Genomic DNA, 16,152 nt, shown 5'->3' with positions numbered 1-16,152 from the left:
GTAGAAAATAAGAACAAAAAGTTCTTAGTTAATCTCGTACGTGTGCTCTAATCAGCTATCTCGTTTCATCAGGGAAAAGAACAGGATTCTGTCCTGAAGACGTGATGGTGACGGTGAGAGGCTCTGATGTGTGGAGAGCTTCTCTGTTTCTCAGAACAGCTCCTGGCCCCCCACTGGGCTCTCATGGACAAGCAGATGCCGCATTTGTGCAGTACAAGCTGGCCTGATGCAGGGATGGCAGTACCACCCACGGAGCCAGAAACTGCTTTCTACTTTATTCAACATTAATGCACAAGCACAAGTGGACTTACTTACTGTGGGGACAACTAAAGGGCACCTAGGAGGAGAGAGGGACCCTCGGGGCGAGAACCACACGAGACCCATCTTCACAAAAACGGCTCAATGTTGATTTCCACGCAGGAGCAGGGCATGGTCAGCTCGAATCTGGTGATAACATCAGGATGAAGGACCCCCAGCTTCCCGATGCTCTGACCCCGGGCAAAGATCTCAGCACATCGCCCGGGGAAGAATGCAGGGCCTGAAAAACAGGGAGAGAAAAATCAACGTTTCTCCTGGAAAAAAAAGTCAATAGACATTTAACATTGAAAGCTCACTAGTCTACTTTAAAAATAACTATTCTTCTTTAAACTACTGGCCATGAAATAAGACTGCTCCCTCACACTTTCTGGTCTTAAAAAGAAGCATTTGAGACAGCTAGTGGGAAGCAGCCGCATAGCACAGGGAGATCAGCTCTCTGCTTAGTGACCACCTAGAGGGGTGAGATAAGGAGGGTGGGAGGGAGGGAGGAAGATGCAAGAGGGAAGAGATATGGGGCTATATGTGTACATATAGCTGATTCACTTTGTTATAAAGCAAGAAACTAACACACCATTGTAAAGCAATTATACTCCAATAAAGATGTTAAAAAGAAGCATTTGCTATTACACGAAGACACTCTTATAAGGAAAGAAAAGTTTAGGGGCAAATATGAAAATCAGGGCCCTGTGTTTTTTGTCACAGCAGTCCAGGCAGGATGAAGAAAAGGAGGCTGAAGGACCAGAGGTGGGAGAAGACTTGGGAAGTGTGCCGACGCGGAACTGCTCTAAAGAGGACAAAGGGAAAAATGAAATGTAAAACCAACGACCTTGCCTGGGAAGAACCTGTTTTGAAACAGGTTTTTCCATAGTAATACTTGCTGGATTAAAAGCATACACCGAATTCATCTACTATTCAAAACATCACTCTTTTCTACCTCATTCCATAGAGAAACACGAGCTGCACCGTCATCGGCAGGCGGAGGCCTTGTACCAGAACGTGACCCACATTCCCGTGGGAAAGAGAACTTCCTAAGCAGTTTTGGCACATCTACTGTAAACCCACAGCAAAGGCTAGCCCCAGAACAAGGCTGGGTTGACCTCTGATTTACTCAAGACAGGCAGAAGGTTCCCTCGCCATCTGGGTGCCAAGGCATGGATATGGCTTACTAACCCAGTAACAGTTCTTGAGGTTTAAACAGCTAAAAACAAGCAAGCAGACAAACGTACAGGCCCACTGCATAGTCACTAAGTTACCAGTGCCACAGGGATGCATCAACGCTCCATACTCTACTGAGGTTAAAACCAATGCTGACTCATTTCTCTCATCACCAACTTGTAAAGGGATTAGGTCCACAGCTCCTGACTGATTCAACCAAAACATCTACTGGCGTGAACTATAAAAGGCTGAGCCACAAGCCTCCAGCCCGCCATTTCAGAGTGAGTGCATTATTTATGGAAGAGTAAACTTCTGAGTCTCTACTAATGGCTCCAAGGTCAGCATAAGGAAGAAACACAGAACTGGCGGGGGGTGTGTGTGTGTGTGCGCGCGCGCTACCATTAAGTCAGCACCAGCCACACCACAGAGACACAGGATGACTCTACAGAGGATGTTTTCCTGAAAAATATTTTTAACTGTCATTCTTAAATAACCCCAAAGCAACCTGGTTGAATTATAACGTGGCCTGTTTCTCACATGCCCGCAAACTAAATAATTCTGCTTCACTATTAAAGCAAAAATTTCAGTGAACTGCATTTGAAGTTCATAATTGTTTGGCTATGTGCATTAATCCACACTTGGAGAGAGGGATCAAATAAAATAATACAGAAACCATACTGCATCGATAATGTATAGCCTAAGAGAGAGACAAATATTGCTAAATCTGACAAAGATGGCATGTTTTAAGTCTGTCAAAATAAAAAACCTAACTTAAAAGATAAAACCAGACCAAAAAAAAACACGTAAGTTGTACTCCCTGGCGGTCCAGTGGTTAAGACTCCGTGCTCCCAATGCAGGGGGCATGGGTTCAATGCCTGGTCAGGGAACTAAGATCCTGCATACCGTACAGTGTGCCCCCCCCCAAAAAAAGACCACCCCCCTCTCCCACCAAATAAATATTCACATGACAAGTCTGTAAAAGTGTTGGTGGTAAGTGGTATAAGCAAGAATCAGAGCTGAAAGGGCTGCCCCAAAGTCATTTATTCCATCACCCCTGGCACCCCTTGTACAGAATTATATCTGAATAAACTACACTGTCTGAAAAAGACCCAGATTATTTTTAAAGGCCATTCAGAGCGGAAGTTTGCAAGAACCTCCCTGACAACCTTGCTCTGTTTAAGAATCCTCACTGTACCCAAATCCTTCCTTTTTATCTGTCTTCAAATTCCAATTTGATTGGATCCATTTTAACTGAAGCATAAAACCAAACTATGTTAGAATCTAAGCCACATGTGCTAGCTCTGACGGTGTTAGCAAAATAAAGCCCAAGAGATAAGAACTTAGAATTTTTACGTCATAAAGCAACTTTTTTTAATCAGAGCTTTTTTAGCAAAATTCAGTCACGTTCTTCTTCAGCTAGCAAGCACGATAATGCCAGCTGGACCTCTCTCCAGAAGTTGGCACCAAACTTTGCTGAAGCTCACTAACCAGCTAAATACTTGGTCACAAACAAAAATATTCATACCATTAAATAGAATTTTCTCCCTTTCCAAAGAAAAGCAAAAAGAACTGAAATTCGTATTATGCATTATTTAAAACATATCCAGGTGTGGGAACATTCTGAATGACACAAATATCAAAAGCTCTCAGCCCAGCACAGACCCGTCCCAGTCACTACAGCATCCTCAACTGCCCCGGGTCAGAGGCCCTCCCCACAGAGGAGCTGCTTCCCAGTGAAGCAGGCACCAAAGGGGTCCTCCGTCCTCTCATCCGATGCTAACGCTCCCCTTCCCATCCACATGTGAAAATGAAGCCCAATAATGCGACTTCCGTAGAAACTCCTCTTTGCCGAAAACTGCACATTTTAACCTGTGATGACGATTTTAACTTTCTTGCCATTTTTCATTTCTACAAGGTCTTAAGATTTTTTGATGGATGCCTCTGTTGAGTTAGAGCAAGGCTAAAGGTCTCTTCTTCAGACATAAATTGAGAGGCACACAGAAGTGCCTTCAAGTTTGTAACGGGTACAGAGAGCAACCGTACCACTTGACGGATGTTGTATGTGAACTAGAAATACAGAAAGACAATTTTAAGTTACTAGAACATAAGCATTTCTCAGTGCTTTTTAAAAATCTTTATGGTTCAAGCCAAACTTTGCAGACAGAAGTGAATGGCTTCAAAGAAGGGCAGATAAGAGAAAGAGAATTGCTTCACTAACAAAAAAAAAGGGAACACACCCCACTAAGGCAGCAATTAGGCCCGAGTTCAAAGATGAGAGCATCTCCCCCATCAGCAGGAGGGGAGCTCAGCACATCAATGTGATCACAATGCTCTAGTTAGGACCAAGGCAACTTAAATCAGAGTCTTTCCAGAAGTAAAAGAAGTCACATCTGAATGGAACCTAAATATGGGTCTAGGCTTACAAAAAATCAGACCTGGATGGTAGCCAGAGGCGACTTTTCTCTCATTAGCAAACAGAAGTATTTCTGGAGAAGAGCATCCTGCTGTGTCCAGAGTCATAAAGCTGCCAATTCAAGGGAAATCATGGTGCGTTGTGAATGGGATTTCTAAAATTCAAATTCTACAAAGTACCTTCTTTTTCTTTTAATCACGCATTTAGGCCCAAACAGAGTTCTGGTTTACTGTTGTACCAAGGTACATAAAGACTACAATTTTCAACCTGTGCCCAAAACACTCTCCAGCAAAAAGCCTCTCAGCCCACTTTTCTACCTAGCTCCTTATACCGTTTAAACCCTCAGCTTTGCTGGTATCCGTCACAGCAAAATGGCTTCGAACGGAAAACAGACTTGGGAAAAATAGTGTCCTCTGTTGAAGTACATGTGGAAACCCAGACAAAAGAAACATCAGTTAAGCACAAACAAGAATTTAATTTCCAGAACTTAGTGGGGTGTAAGTAAGTCCCTTAATTAAAGCTTTTGTAGCATCTCCTCAAGGTCTATAATTGTCTCTCTGTGCTCAAACGGCAGGACCACTTTGAGGACCTTGGGGGCAATTCTTGGGCCCGTAATCCAGCACAGCACCCAGTCTTTAGCACATTTTCTGGCTAATTGACCTTCAAAGAGTTTGTGAGCTCCCTCTCTTGCTCGTTGCCAAACACCTTTCACAGTTTCTTTTTGCCCCCGTCTTTCTTTTGGAGTAATATTATAAGCCCAAAGTTTGGATAAGCTTTACACATAGAGTTATTCCTATAATTTTGTGAAGCATCGGAAGTAGAAGCTTAAGGCGGTAACTGAGCAGACCCTTAATCTGAAAGCTCCATGGTGTTATCAAGCATAAGGCTTAATTCCTTAATCTTTAAAACCCCTGCCATTGACTGTTTTCAACTAATTCATTTGGTATTTTATTTAATCCATCTCTAAAAATTACCCACTCATACAATTTCACTTTTCCCTTTCTTCACATTACTAATACATACTTTGGGGTTCAAATCCACATACTGTAACTGCCTTCAGTCTGGTACTTTATCAAATTTTCCATAATAAAAAGAACAAAATTAAAAGGAGGGTGGGGAACACTGGAGAAGGAATGTCAGTGTATCCCATACATCATGGCCAATAATAGAAGCTATCATCATGAGCTTTAATAAAAATAACCACACATAAGTCCCCAAATTCCGGGACGAAACACAAAATGCAGAATTATGTAAATATAGTAAGCCACTGGGCCAACAGAATGTGTTTTAAATCTGTTCTAAATGACTGATGATGTATTATGGGGTGGGAGGAAGGAATAATCACTTAATAGGCTGACTCTAGGGCTGGCCTCTACCCAAACCCTATCCTTTCCTCCCCCGAGGCCCTAATTCTAATACAATTAGATACATATAAAATTATCCATTCCTCCGTCCAGTAACCCATCCTAGGAAATCACACAAAGGGAAAAAAAATAAATAAAACCCACTGTTCCATTGTGGAGTGAAACTGACAGAGTAGGTGACCGGCCAAGAGTAGAATGGGGCTGCAATGATAATTTCCCACGCAGGACTTTCTTCTGGTCTCCTACCACTTTCTGAAATTGTAGTAACCATAACTAACTGTGCCACCAGCGCATCAACCTCACTTTCCTTTTCTAAATAATGTTAATTTAAAGGAAAATATATATATAGGGCTTTAAAAAAACCCAAAAAACTCCGACCACACACTTATAACGTGAGCGGGGTATCATTCTTAAGGGTGGTTGTTCTCTAAGTTTTAGAACCAGGAGTTTTGGAGTGCCTCAGTGGAATGAGGGAGCACCCAGGGTGGAAAAGGCACAATGTAGATAAGACAAGAGCTTATAAAAAGAAAAGGTTTAGGAATATGAGGGAGGAAAAACTGGCACAACTACCACGATATAAACACACACATTGTTTCCAGATCTTAGTACACTCCGGGTTGGAAGAGAAGTTCTCTGCAAAGACCATTTAATTTGTAAATGGAGACTGAATAATTTCCAACTGGTAATACAAAACACCCATTTCCCCCCAGATATATACAAGTCTTCACCTTATATCTGAAGTGAAATATTTATGGTACCTAAAGTCTTTAAAGAGAGGGGACCTAATCCCTTGAGTTTAATGGCTCTCTTTCATCCCTTTCTGAAGATCAAAAGGAAGAAAAACCCCTTACACAACTTTACAGTGCTAATCCCAACACACCTGCAGACTTTGTTAACCCTTCACGTGGAGGTAACTGGACGGGAGAGGAGCACCGGGTCCCCCTACACCCACTGCACGGACTCAGAGGGAGCCTGCGCTCACGGGAGGAAGCCCTTAGGATCCAGTTTAAAGTCTGATCTTAACTATCTGTCTCTCATACACGCATACTCATATTTCATAACCTGAAGAGGGTCAAGAATGTTAGGAGAGGGGCTTCCCTGGTGGCACAGTGGCTAAGAATCTGCCTGCCAATGCAGGGGACACGGGTTTGAGCCCTGGTCCGGGGAGATCCCACATGCCGCAGAGCAACTAAGCCCGTGCGCCACAACTACTGAGCCTGTGCTCTAGTGCCCAAGAGCCACAACTACTGAGCCCGCATGCCTAGAGCCTGTGCTCCGCAACAAGAGAAGCCACCGCAATGAGAAGCCCGCGCACCACAACGAAGAGTAGCCCCCACTCGCCGCCGTTAGAGAAAGCCCACGCAGCAACAAAGACCCAACACGGCCAAAAATAAAAACAAACAAATAAATAAATTTATTTAAAAAAAGCAATACATGCCCTGAAAGTTTATATTTAAAAAAAAAATTAGGAGAACTTAAACACGATACATCTAGTTGCAATTTTAAATCTGTCTCAAATTAATTTGTGTAAAACCAAAGGATTTTTAACTCTAGGTTAACAAGTGCCCTGTCTATTGGCTTGTTTTGAAAATTCCTATTCCAAAATAATGCCACCATCCTACATTTGTCTGGCACTTGAATCATTTCCTCCCAAATTATCACATTTCCTAAATGTTCACAGGACAGATATAGAATAACAACTCAAAAATAAAAGGTATGGATTATCATCCTGCCTTCCTGGGTCAATAAAATGGGTCTTTCCCAGTCTTTCATCTGATAAAAACCTTTAAAGGACAATTTCTCCAACCAAATATAAGCAATTTATTATCAACACTTTCTCCACAGTTATAGTAAAATAATAAAACAACAATAATAAGGAGACTATTCTAGGGCTAAGTAAAGGAAAGAATGGAAATGTTGAGTGTTTGAGATTGCATCTGTAATTTCACAATTAGTTAACTTACTCAACTGAGACCTTTGGCCAGCATGGAATAAACATAACCTCAAACATGTCATTATCATAGATGTGCTGTAGTTTCAGAATTAAACTTCAGCAGACAAGTAGGGAGTGTAGAAGACAAAGAAGAGAATAATGAGATTGTGAAAACAAAGTATGTTGCTTTCTACTCATCTCCTTCCATCCCCAGTAAAGGGAGTGACTTGGTCCCAGTGCAGCCCTGGCCAAGCCCCAAGGACAGGCAAGTTACAGATGGAAAAAGTGAAGCACAAGGAGATTAGGGGACTTGCCCGAAGCAAGCAATAGCACAGGCCAGAGAGTGACCACCTCTGTGTGTGGCCCCGAGGCACAGAAGGCCTAGGGAATGGTGTTTTCAAACTTTTGGCCAAGCTGTCCATTTCATGTTTGCAAACCTCCTCTGGTTTAAAATTAAATAAACAAAACCTTTAAAAAAAGACTGACAACCTCTAGCCTTCGGACATAACCAAGTATGCTCTACAATATTATTAACACAACATGATATAGACAAAACCTAGAGCTTTCCAGGGAAGACAGAACTACATTTAAAAAAATCCCATATAACACAGGCATCCTTAAAGAATAAGTTCCAGATTCCTGAAACAACACTGGAATAATTTAAACAGATAAATAAGCACCACAGTGACACCACCTAAAAGGGCGAAGAAAAAGAGCTGCTACATTAGACCCTCAGGCAGAGACTGCTTCTGAACCATTTAAACTCCTGCAGAGGGCTTCCCTGGTGGCGCAGTGGTTGAGAGTCCGCCTGCCGATGCAGAGGACGCGGGTTCGTGCCCCGGTCCGGGAGGATCCCACATGCCGCGGGGTGGCTGGGCCTGTGGGCCATGGCCGCTGAGCCTGTGCGTCCGGAGCCTGTGCTCCGCAACGGGAGAGGCCGCAACAGTGGGAGGCCCGTGTACCACAAAAAAAAAAAATAAATAAAATAAAAAAAAATAAACTCCTGCAGAATCTTCAAACTAGAAATGACCCTGGCAGTGATTTTGTCCATGCCTTTATTTCTAATATGAGAAAATGGATACCAAAGAGGTTAAGAAAACCATACAGCCAGGTAACAGCAGAGCTGAGAACCCAGTTGCTTCTTGAACCCCAGTCTGTGACTCTTTTATCCAATGCTGATTTTCTGAAGGGCAGACCTAGTATCTACCCAGAGGGTACTCTGGAGAGTGATCACCCGTTCCAAAATGCTGTCCCAACTTCTTATATCTGCCTCTCCCAACAACCCTGTGGTACAGACAGGACAGACATTATCATCCCCATTTTACAGATGAAGAAACTGGCATAAAGGGATTAAGTCCTAAATCACATGGGCTAACACAACAGAAGGACCTGACCCAACACACAAGAGTTACGGTTACTACATCACAGTTGATCATGCCTCCTAAGGCTCAACAAAATGTATTCTTCCCTATCATTTTAATTAGAGTCTCTACCATCTTAACATCTGCTTTTTCAACTTAGTTTATAATTCACGTTTATTATATGCCATTATAGTTATATGTAGTAGTTTGCCAAATTGTTCTTTAAGTATTTTATGTTGGAGTTGTTTCCAATTATCCACTGTTATAAATAGGGCTCCTGTAACATGTATGTTACTTGTTGCTCTTTTTTGGTTTCTTCCTTTTGCCAAAGATAGTACCACACAAGTAAAACAATGCCAATTATTGTATAGTTCAATTACATATCAAAATGTTAAACAGTGGACTTCTAGCAATGGTTGTACCAACCAACCACAAACTTAATGTAAGATTATACTGATCTTATTTTGTACAACACTGATTTTTTAAAAATTTGCCCTTGCATAGTACCAACTACTTACTACCTTTTTTTTCAGTTCCACTGGTGGGGGGGGGGGAAGCATCAATGCAGCCCAGGAAAATAATTCCAAAAGGAGATCTTTGTTCAGAGAATGCAATTCACAAACAAGCTAGGGGCCTTTAGGGATTAACAGAATAAGCAGAAACCCTTCCCTTCTGGAAGAAGAGTGTCAAAGTGTAGTGGCTGCAAAAACAACATTGATAAAATATTTAACAGCTACTGATGAATATTGGACACATCAAAACAGGTCTCACAGAACAGACAACAGGAAGTTCTGGAGACATTTAGAGCAAGGCATTTTATCTGATATTTCTGCTCAACTGTTTACTCTTTATGGGCTGGCTTCAACATCATTCAAAAGAAATAAAATTATTGTAACTACAGTCACACGGTTTATTGTTTAAAGAAAGGCAGGTAATTAATGTCTACCTATTTGCTAATATACTGGGCCATGTTGCTGTTTCCCACGTTTCTTCTTTCACCTCTTCCAAACATGCTCTTTTCACATAAGGAAGTGTGTGTGTGTGTGTGTGTGTGTGCGCGCGCGCGCGCCTGTCAACTGGGTGTGGTTTCAGAAGATGGAGAGGATTTTCTATTCCACTAAATTTGCCCCACCCTTTTTAAAGCTAATAACCTGACATTTTCATAAAGGGACCAAATTTTTCTCCTTTCACAATGAGAAAGAATGCCAAAAATTAAAGCATGTCTTAAGTTCACACTGATATGTATCAACTGAACTTCAAGTCAGATGCTTTCCTGAAAAGAAATTTTTTTTTTAAAGGGTAAAATGGGAACAATGAGAGTACAGGGTCCTGAAGGGGGAGGAGCAGAAGAAGGAACAACTAAGACGCAAAGGCTGCAAGTGTGGAGGGCTGGGGTCTGAAGGCGAGCTGCCGGCCTTGTATGTGGCCTATTTGGCCTAGAAGAACCCTCAGCAGGAAGACAACGTTCCTGACCCACGACCCACCAGGGCCAGCAGGTGCTCAGAGGTATTTCCAGGAGGGGGATGGGTTGCCCACGTCACCCAAGTGACTACTGGCATTTATTTCTCAAGCAGGCGGAGATTAGGCCACAGCTACTGAACACTAATGTAAAGTAAAATAATCCATCAAGATCAAAACCACAACTGGGACCTCAATGAAGTCAGATGGTCTGCCTATCATTTATATAGAAGTAGCAGGAATGCTTTAAATGAATGTCAATCTGTGGGATTCCTGCAATGCTGTAATATACTGAAGACTGTCTCTCTAAAGGCAGCATAACGGGGAGGGAAGAAATGTGCTGGCAGATGAAAGAAACTCCAGAGAAGACAGATACCTAATGGATGTTCGATTTAGGTTCTGCCTCCCCACTGCCCCAAAGTCCACAGTAAAATATGCATTTCTAATTTTTAAACAAAGCAGACTGTGAATTAATATAATATTTTAAAACATCAGTGCAAGCATTAGTTATTTAAGGCTTCTACAGTCTTGCCTGATAAAAAGAAATACTGGGAATATGTTGGTCAAAATGTACTTTATTTTGTAGAATATTTTCTAAGTACAAAAAGAACTGAAGATAAAGCCTAAACTGTTTCTAACAATCATGTTATTAGCAATAATATTGATATTTTGAAACAAAGATGGATAAATAGGTAATAATGTAAATTCATTAGGAACCAAGATTTTCAATGTAAAGAAAAAGAGCTAACTATAAAGACAAACATATTAAGTAAAAATCCTCTAATCCTGAATATAAATTGGAACTACCCATATGAACTCAAGGCTTTTCTTTAAAAAAAAAAAATTTTTTTTTAAAAAGGTTTTCCTCTGCGTACCAAAAAGTCCTAGAAACAATGACTCACTCAGTAGCAATGAGCAACCTTAGCACCTAGACTGTGATCTAAATTTGATTTCTCACTAAAAGGAACCAGGGCCACTTGGCAATATAGCTGATTCCAGGTCTGAGGCAGAAACTATATAAGATGAGCCCAGAAATATATTTCCTATATTATCACCCACATCCAAAAAAGCATCACCATATACAACTATTTTCTCCCTTTCATTTTAGTAAGAACCTCCCTACCAATAAAAGCTTCTCAAGACTTAAAAAGTCTTCTCCTTCCCTTCCAGAACAATCCAGCCCTAAAGGGGCTGAGGAAGGAAGAAATCCTCTCACTCAAGTGTGGGCACTGGGTGTCAGAGCTAAAGGGGGCAGGGAGGGCATGCACAGGTGAGAGGGGAACAGCCCCGAGGGGGCAGTCAGAGACTGAGAGTGAGTGATGGGCAGGGCAGACACGCAGGGGACAAGATGGAGTTTAGTTACCAACAGGAGCAATGAGCAAGTAAGTGGATAAATTATGAATCACGGGAACCAGGTTCCTCACTGTTGGAGAAGTGAGGTACAAATACAGAAGGGGAGAAAACTGGTATGAACCCTAAGGTGTTGGACTGGAATGGAGGTATTGCTGGGGGCTTATGGTCTTTAAAATATGTATAGATATAGGAGTAAGTTAGTATATGTATGTGTCTGTGTGCAACTAGAACCCTACATCTTGACTTGTAGACATCATTCCCCACTAAAAGGAACCAGGATGGAGAAATGGGACAATGGAAAGATCAAGATACGCCTTGAATATCTTCTTGTGCCTAAAGCAAGAGAGTGCTAACAATAATAAAGAATAATAGGAACATGTTAAAAGGATACAGAAGCCAGCTTGAAGGGACTCCCACTGGCCAAAGTGAGGACAACGTGAGAATCAGAATAATGGATTAAGATACACTGAATAAAACAGAAAATAATGAATCCATACTAAGATAAATAGGAGGACTGATTAGGAATGGAACATTTGCATGATTTCAAAGTTCCTGCCCACAAAATGTTTACTGATGATAATGGAGAAACGAGTAACTTGACAGTAAAGAAGCCTAGCAGACACTAGTTTGATCAGGTGATTAAGTGAACATTATCAGCTATAAGTGGAAATCGGGTGCCACTGACAGGATGCACTGAGAAGAGAGCGTTACTTCTGCAACATTCCTGCAAAGTTGCCCAAGTTGAATCTAGACAACCCCAAATTGAGGAACACACTACAAAATAACTGGCCTATAATCTCCAGAAGTGTCAGGGTCATGAAAGTCAAGGAGAGACTATTCTATAACTCTCCAGAAGGAGGCTAATGAGACATGACAGCTAAAGGCAATAAGTGATTCTTTGATATAAAGGATAACTGATAAAACTTGCCCAGGGTAAAAGGATTAGATGGGGTTAACATTAACGTGAATAATATTTTCCTGGTTTTGACGATTATATTTTGGTTATGTAGGACAATGTCCTTGTTTGTAAGAAATACACACTAATGTATTAAGGGGTACAGGCTGGCAATTTATTCTCAAACAGTTCAGGAAAGTTTTTTGTCCTGCACCTGTTTTAATAAGCTCGTAACTGTCTCAAGATTTTAAAAAGTTAATAAAATGGTGTTTACATTATAGGAGTTTCTTCCATCAATTCTCAAAAAAAAGGGGGGGGGTAAAAATTATTGCCTTCATCCTACACCTTGAAAGAAAAGGAAATACTAAATGTGAATACCTCAAGGGGAAAAGCACATTTTTCAGATAGGAGCACTTATTTATCAACCCTACCTAGAGATGTATTCAATATGTGTACCTCTTTTTCTCTCCACCCATCCATCCTTTTTTTTTTTTTTTTTTTTTTTTGCTGTACGCGGGCCTCTCACTGTTGTGGCCTCTCCCGTTGCGGAGCACAGGCTCCGGACGCACAGGCTCAGCGGCCATGGCTCACGGGCCCAGCCGCTCCGCGGCATATGGGATCCTCCCAGACCGGGGCACGAACCCGTATCCCCTGCATCGGCAGGCGGACTCTCAACCACTGCGCCACCAGGGAGGCCCCACCCATCCATCCTTTTAATCCTTCTGGATTAAAGCTGAATTGACTGTTTAGGGGGTTAATATTTAGTGTACCAGAACACATCATTCTCTAGGAATTCAGAGGAGAGCGGTCGCTGCAGCGCACCAGTGTGCCAAAACCAGGGTGCTGCCAGCGTGTAAAGCTGCTCCTCCCTGAGGCAAACCAAACCTACATATGTAAGATCAGAACTGAGTAGTGCATTCAGACAATAACACAAAGCTACAAACAAATGGGACCTAATCGAACTTAGAAGCCTTTGCACAGCAAAGGAAACCATAGACAAAATGAAAAGACAACCTACAGACTGGGAGAAAATATTTGCAAACAATGCGACTGACAAGGGATTAATTTCCAATATATACAAAAAGCTCATGCAACTCAATAACAACAAAAACAAAAAAAAATGAATAACCCAAACAAAAAATGGGCAGAAGACCTAAATAGACACTTCTCCAAAGAAGACATACAGATGGCCAACAGGCACATGAAAAGATGCTCAACATTGCTAATTAGCAGAGAAATGCAAATCAAAACTACAATGAGGTATCACCTCACACCGGTCAGAATGGCCATCATCAAAAAGTCTACAAATAATAAATGTTGTAGAGAGTGTAGAGAAAAGGGAACCCTCCTACACTGTCATATTGTGGGAATATAAATTGGTGCAGCCACTATGGAAAACAGTATGGAGGTTTCTTAAAAAACTAAAAATAGAATTACCACATAATCCAGCAATCCCACTCCTAGGCATATATCCAGAAAAGATGAAAGCTCTAATTCGAAAAGATACATGCGCCCCAATGTTCACAGCAGCACTATTTACAATAGCCAAGACATGGAAGCAACCTACATGTCCATCAACAGATGAATGGATAAAGAAGATGTGACATATAAATTCAGTGGAATACTACTCAGCCATAAAAAGAATGAAATAATGCCATTTGCAGCAACATGGATGGACAAAAGAATATCACACTAAGTAAGTCAGACAGAAAAAGACAAATATTATATATCACTTACATGTGGAATCTAAAAAATAGTGCCGGGCTTCCCTGGTGGCCCAGTGGTTAAGAGTCCGCCTGCCGATGCAGGGGACATGGGTTCATGCCCCGGTCCGGGAAGATCCCACATGCCGTGGAGCGGCTGGGCCCGTGAGCCATGGCCGCTGAGCCTGCGCATCCGGAGCCTGTGCTCCGCAATGGGAGAGCCCACAACAGTGAGAGGCCCGCATACCGCAAAAAATTAAAAAAATTAAAAATTTTAAAAAATAAATAAATAAATAAATAAATAAAAAATAGTACAAATGAACCTATTTACAAAACAGAAACAGACTCACAGACATAGAAAACAAACTTATGGTTACCAAAGGGGAAGGGGGTGAGGATAAATTGGGAGTATGGGATTAAGAGATGCATGCTGGGCTTCCCTGGTGGCGCAGTGGTTGAGAGTCCACCTGCCGATGCAGGGGACACGGGTTCGTGCCCCAGTCCGGGAAGATCCCACATGCCGTGGAGCGGCTGGGCCCGTGAGCCATGGCCGCTGAGCCTGTGCGTCTGGAGCCTGTGCTCCGCAACGGGAGAGACCACAACGGTGAGAGGCCCGCGTACCGCAAAAAAAAAAAAAAGAAGTTCAGAAACACTGTGTTACAAGACCTATCAGATGGGAAAGTGAGCTGACCAAGTCATTCAAGTGGGACCTGCTGTGGAGCACGCACTCCGACCCTGAGTACTGAAATGTCAAGTGGGTACCAAGGCACACCAAAAGCACGAGGTGGTGAGCATGAGTGGAGAGAAGTTTGCCTCACACATATGAGAGTGAGGCAAGGAAATAAAACACACTAAAGAACAATACAGGGCTACGCGAATCATGATAACTGCTGAGGCTTTAATGGGCACTGTGGCCCCATGTCATCCCGCTGTGGTGATCACTGCAGATGTGTTTAATATTGCTCTTAATAAAGCCTTCAAAGAAGGTAACAAAAATTGTAGTATTTGAAAGCTTGCCTCAAACACCGAAAAGAACCAGAGAATCAGAGGATTAAGGACATTTTTTACACAGAGTAATAAGGTCAGAAGCTTAAAAACTTCCAAACCTTTTTTCTTTTCAATGTGGTGCCTTAACAGAGTAATGTCTTTGCTGATGGTAACTAAAAATGTGGAGACACTATACAGATCCCCCCTTTTTTCCAGCCTAGACTTTTGTGTAAATCAGACCATAAACGGAACCCTTTACTCCAGCAAGCTGTTCAATACATATTCTCATATATTTCCAAGCTCATGTTACACTAAAAACCAGTGTGAAGGCTGGGGAGACATCACAATTTCACCCGTACTTTTTAGCATCTGAAATCTTTCACAGGTGTCCTAAAAGAGGAAAAAGGTCATGACCTACAGGTCAAGTCAATGATCATTAGGTGATGCTGTAACAGAAGGTATCTAAATAACCTCTGTGGGTACATATGGTGCAGGATTAAATGTGCCTATTACCTACAAGGTTATTTTTCATTTCACAAAATGAATTCTGAGCAGCATGAAAATTAGAATTGTCAAAACTAAAAGTACTAAAACTTCTGTTTTTCCATCAGGAATCTTGTCTCAGGTTAAACTGACATTTTCCATAGATTTGTGAATAAACAAAACTGAAATAGTAACAAATTCAAGGGGAAAAAATACACACTCAAGTCAATGCAGCCAATCCCACACAAAGCCTACTACCTTCCCTAAGAAATTATTTTCGCCACTGATTTGCCCAGGAACCACATAACCGTTCTAAACACAAAAATGTTGCGAATTTTCCTTGCCCAGAAGTGGTTTTGAAAAGGATAAATGCATTTTAACATACATAATTTAGTTTGCAACAAACCACAAAAACAAAGAAGTCTGAAAAAAAGCGTATACATATGCTGTAATGATCCGATCAAATGCCACTAAAACATGATGAGTTGTTCCAAGTGCTCAAAATGCTCTACAGTCTGTTAAAAAGTTAAAGGTTCTTCTTTCTTTTTTCTACTCAACGACTGCCCTTATTCTATAAGCAGTGTGGCATTCTAGCTCACCTTGTGTTCTTAATTGCAAGGGCGCTCAGCAAATAAAAACTCTGTGAGACTAAGTGACCATGGCTTCTAATTGTGGCTGCAGTCACAGGACTTGGGAGTGCTTCTCAGAGATCCACAGGCTGCAGAGGGC

At 41.7% G+C, this 16,152-nt stretch overlaps 1 protein-coding gene across 1 annotated transcript in view; it reads right to left on the bottom strand.

The window, feature by feature from the left end:
- Positions 1-261: 261 nt before the first annotated feature.
- FARSB (phenylalanyl-tRNA synthetase subunit beta) overlaps positions 262-16,152 on the bottom strand; it is a 65,334-nt gene continuing 49,443 nt past the window's right edge. The window contains exon 17 of the mRNA XM_082631071.1: positions 262-538. Within this exon, the coding sequence (XP_082487197.1) occupies positions 387-538 (152 nt within the window). The 3' untranslated portion in view covers positions 262-386. The remainder of the gene's footprint in view (positions 539-16,152) is intronic.

The sequence above is a fragment of the Mesoplodon mirus genome, assembly GCF_964341445.2.
Source record: "Mesoplodon mirus genome assembly, chromosome: 8".
Taxonomy (NCBI): domain Eukaryota; kingdom Metazoa; phylum Chordata; class Mammalia; order Artiodactyla; family Ziphiidae; genus Mesoplodon; species Mesoplodon mirus.
This window is presented reverse-complemented; position numbering and strand designations above follow the sequence as displayed.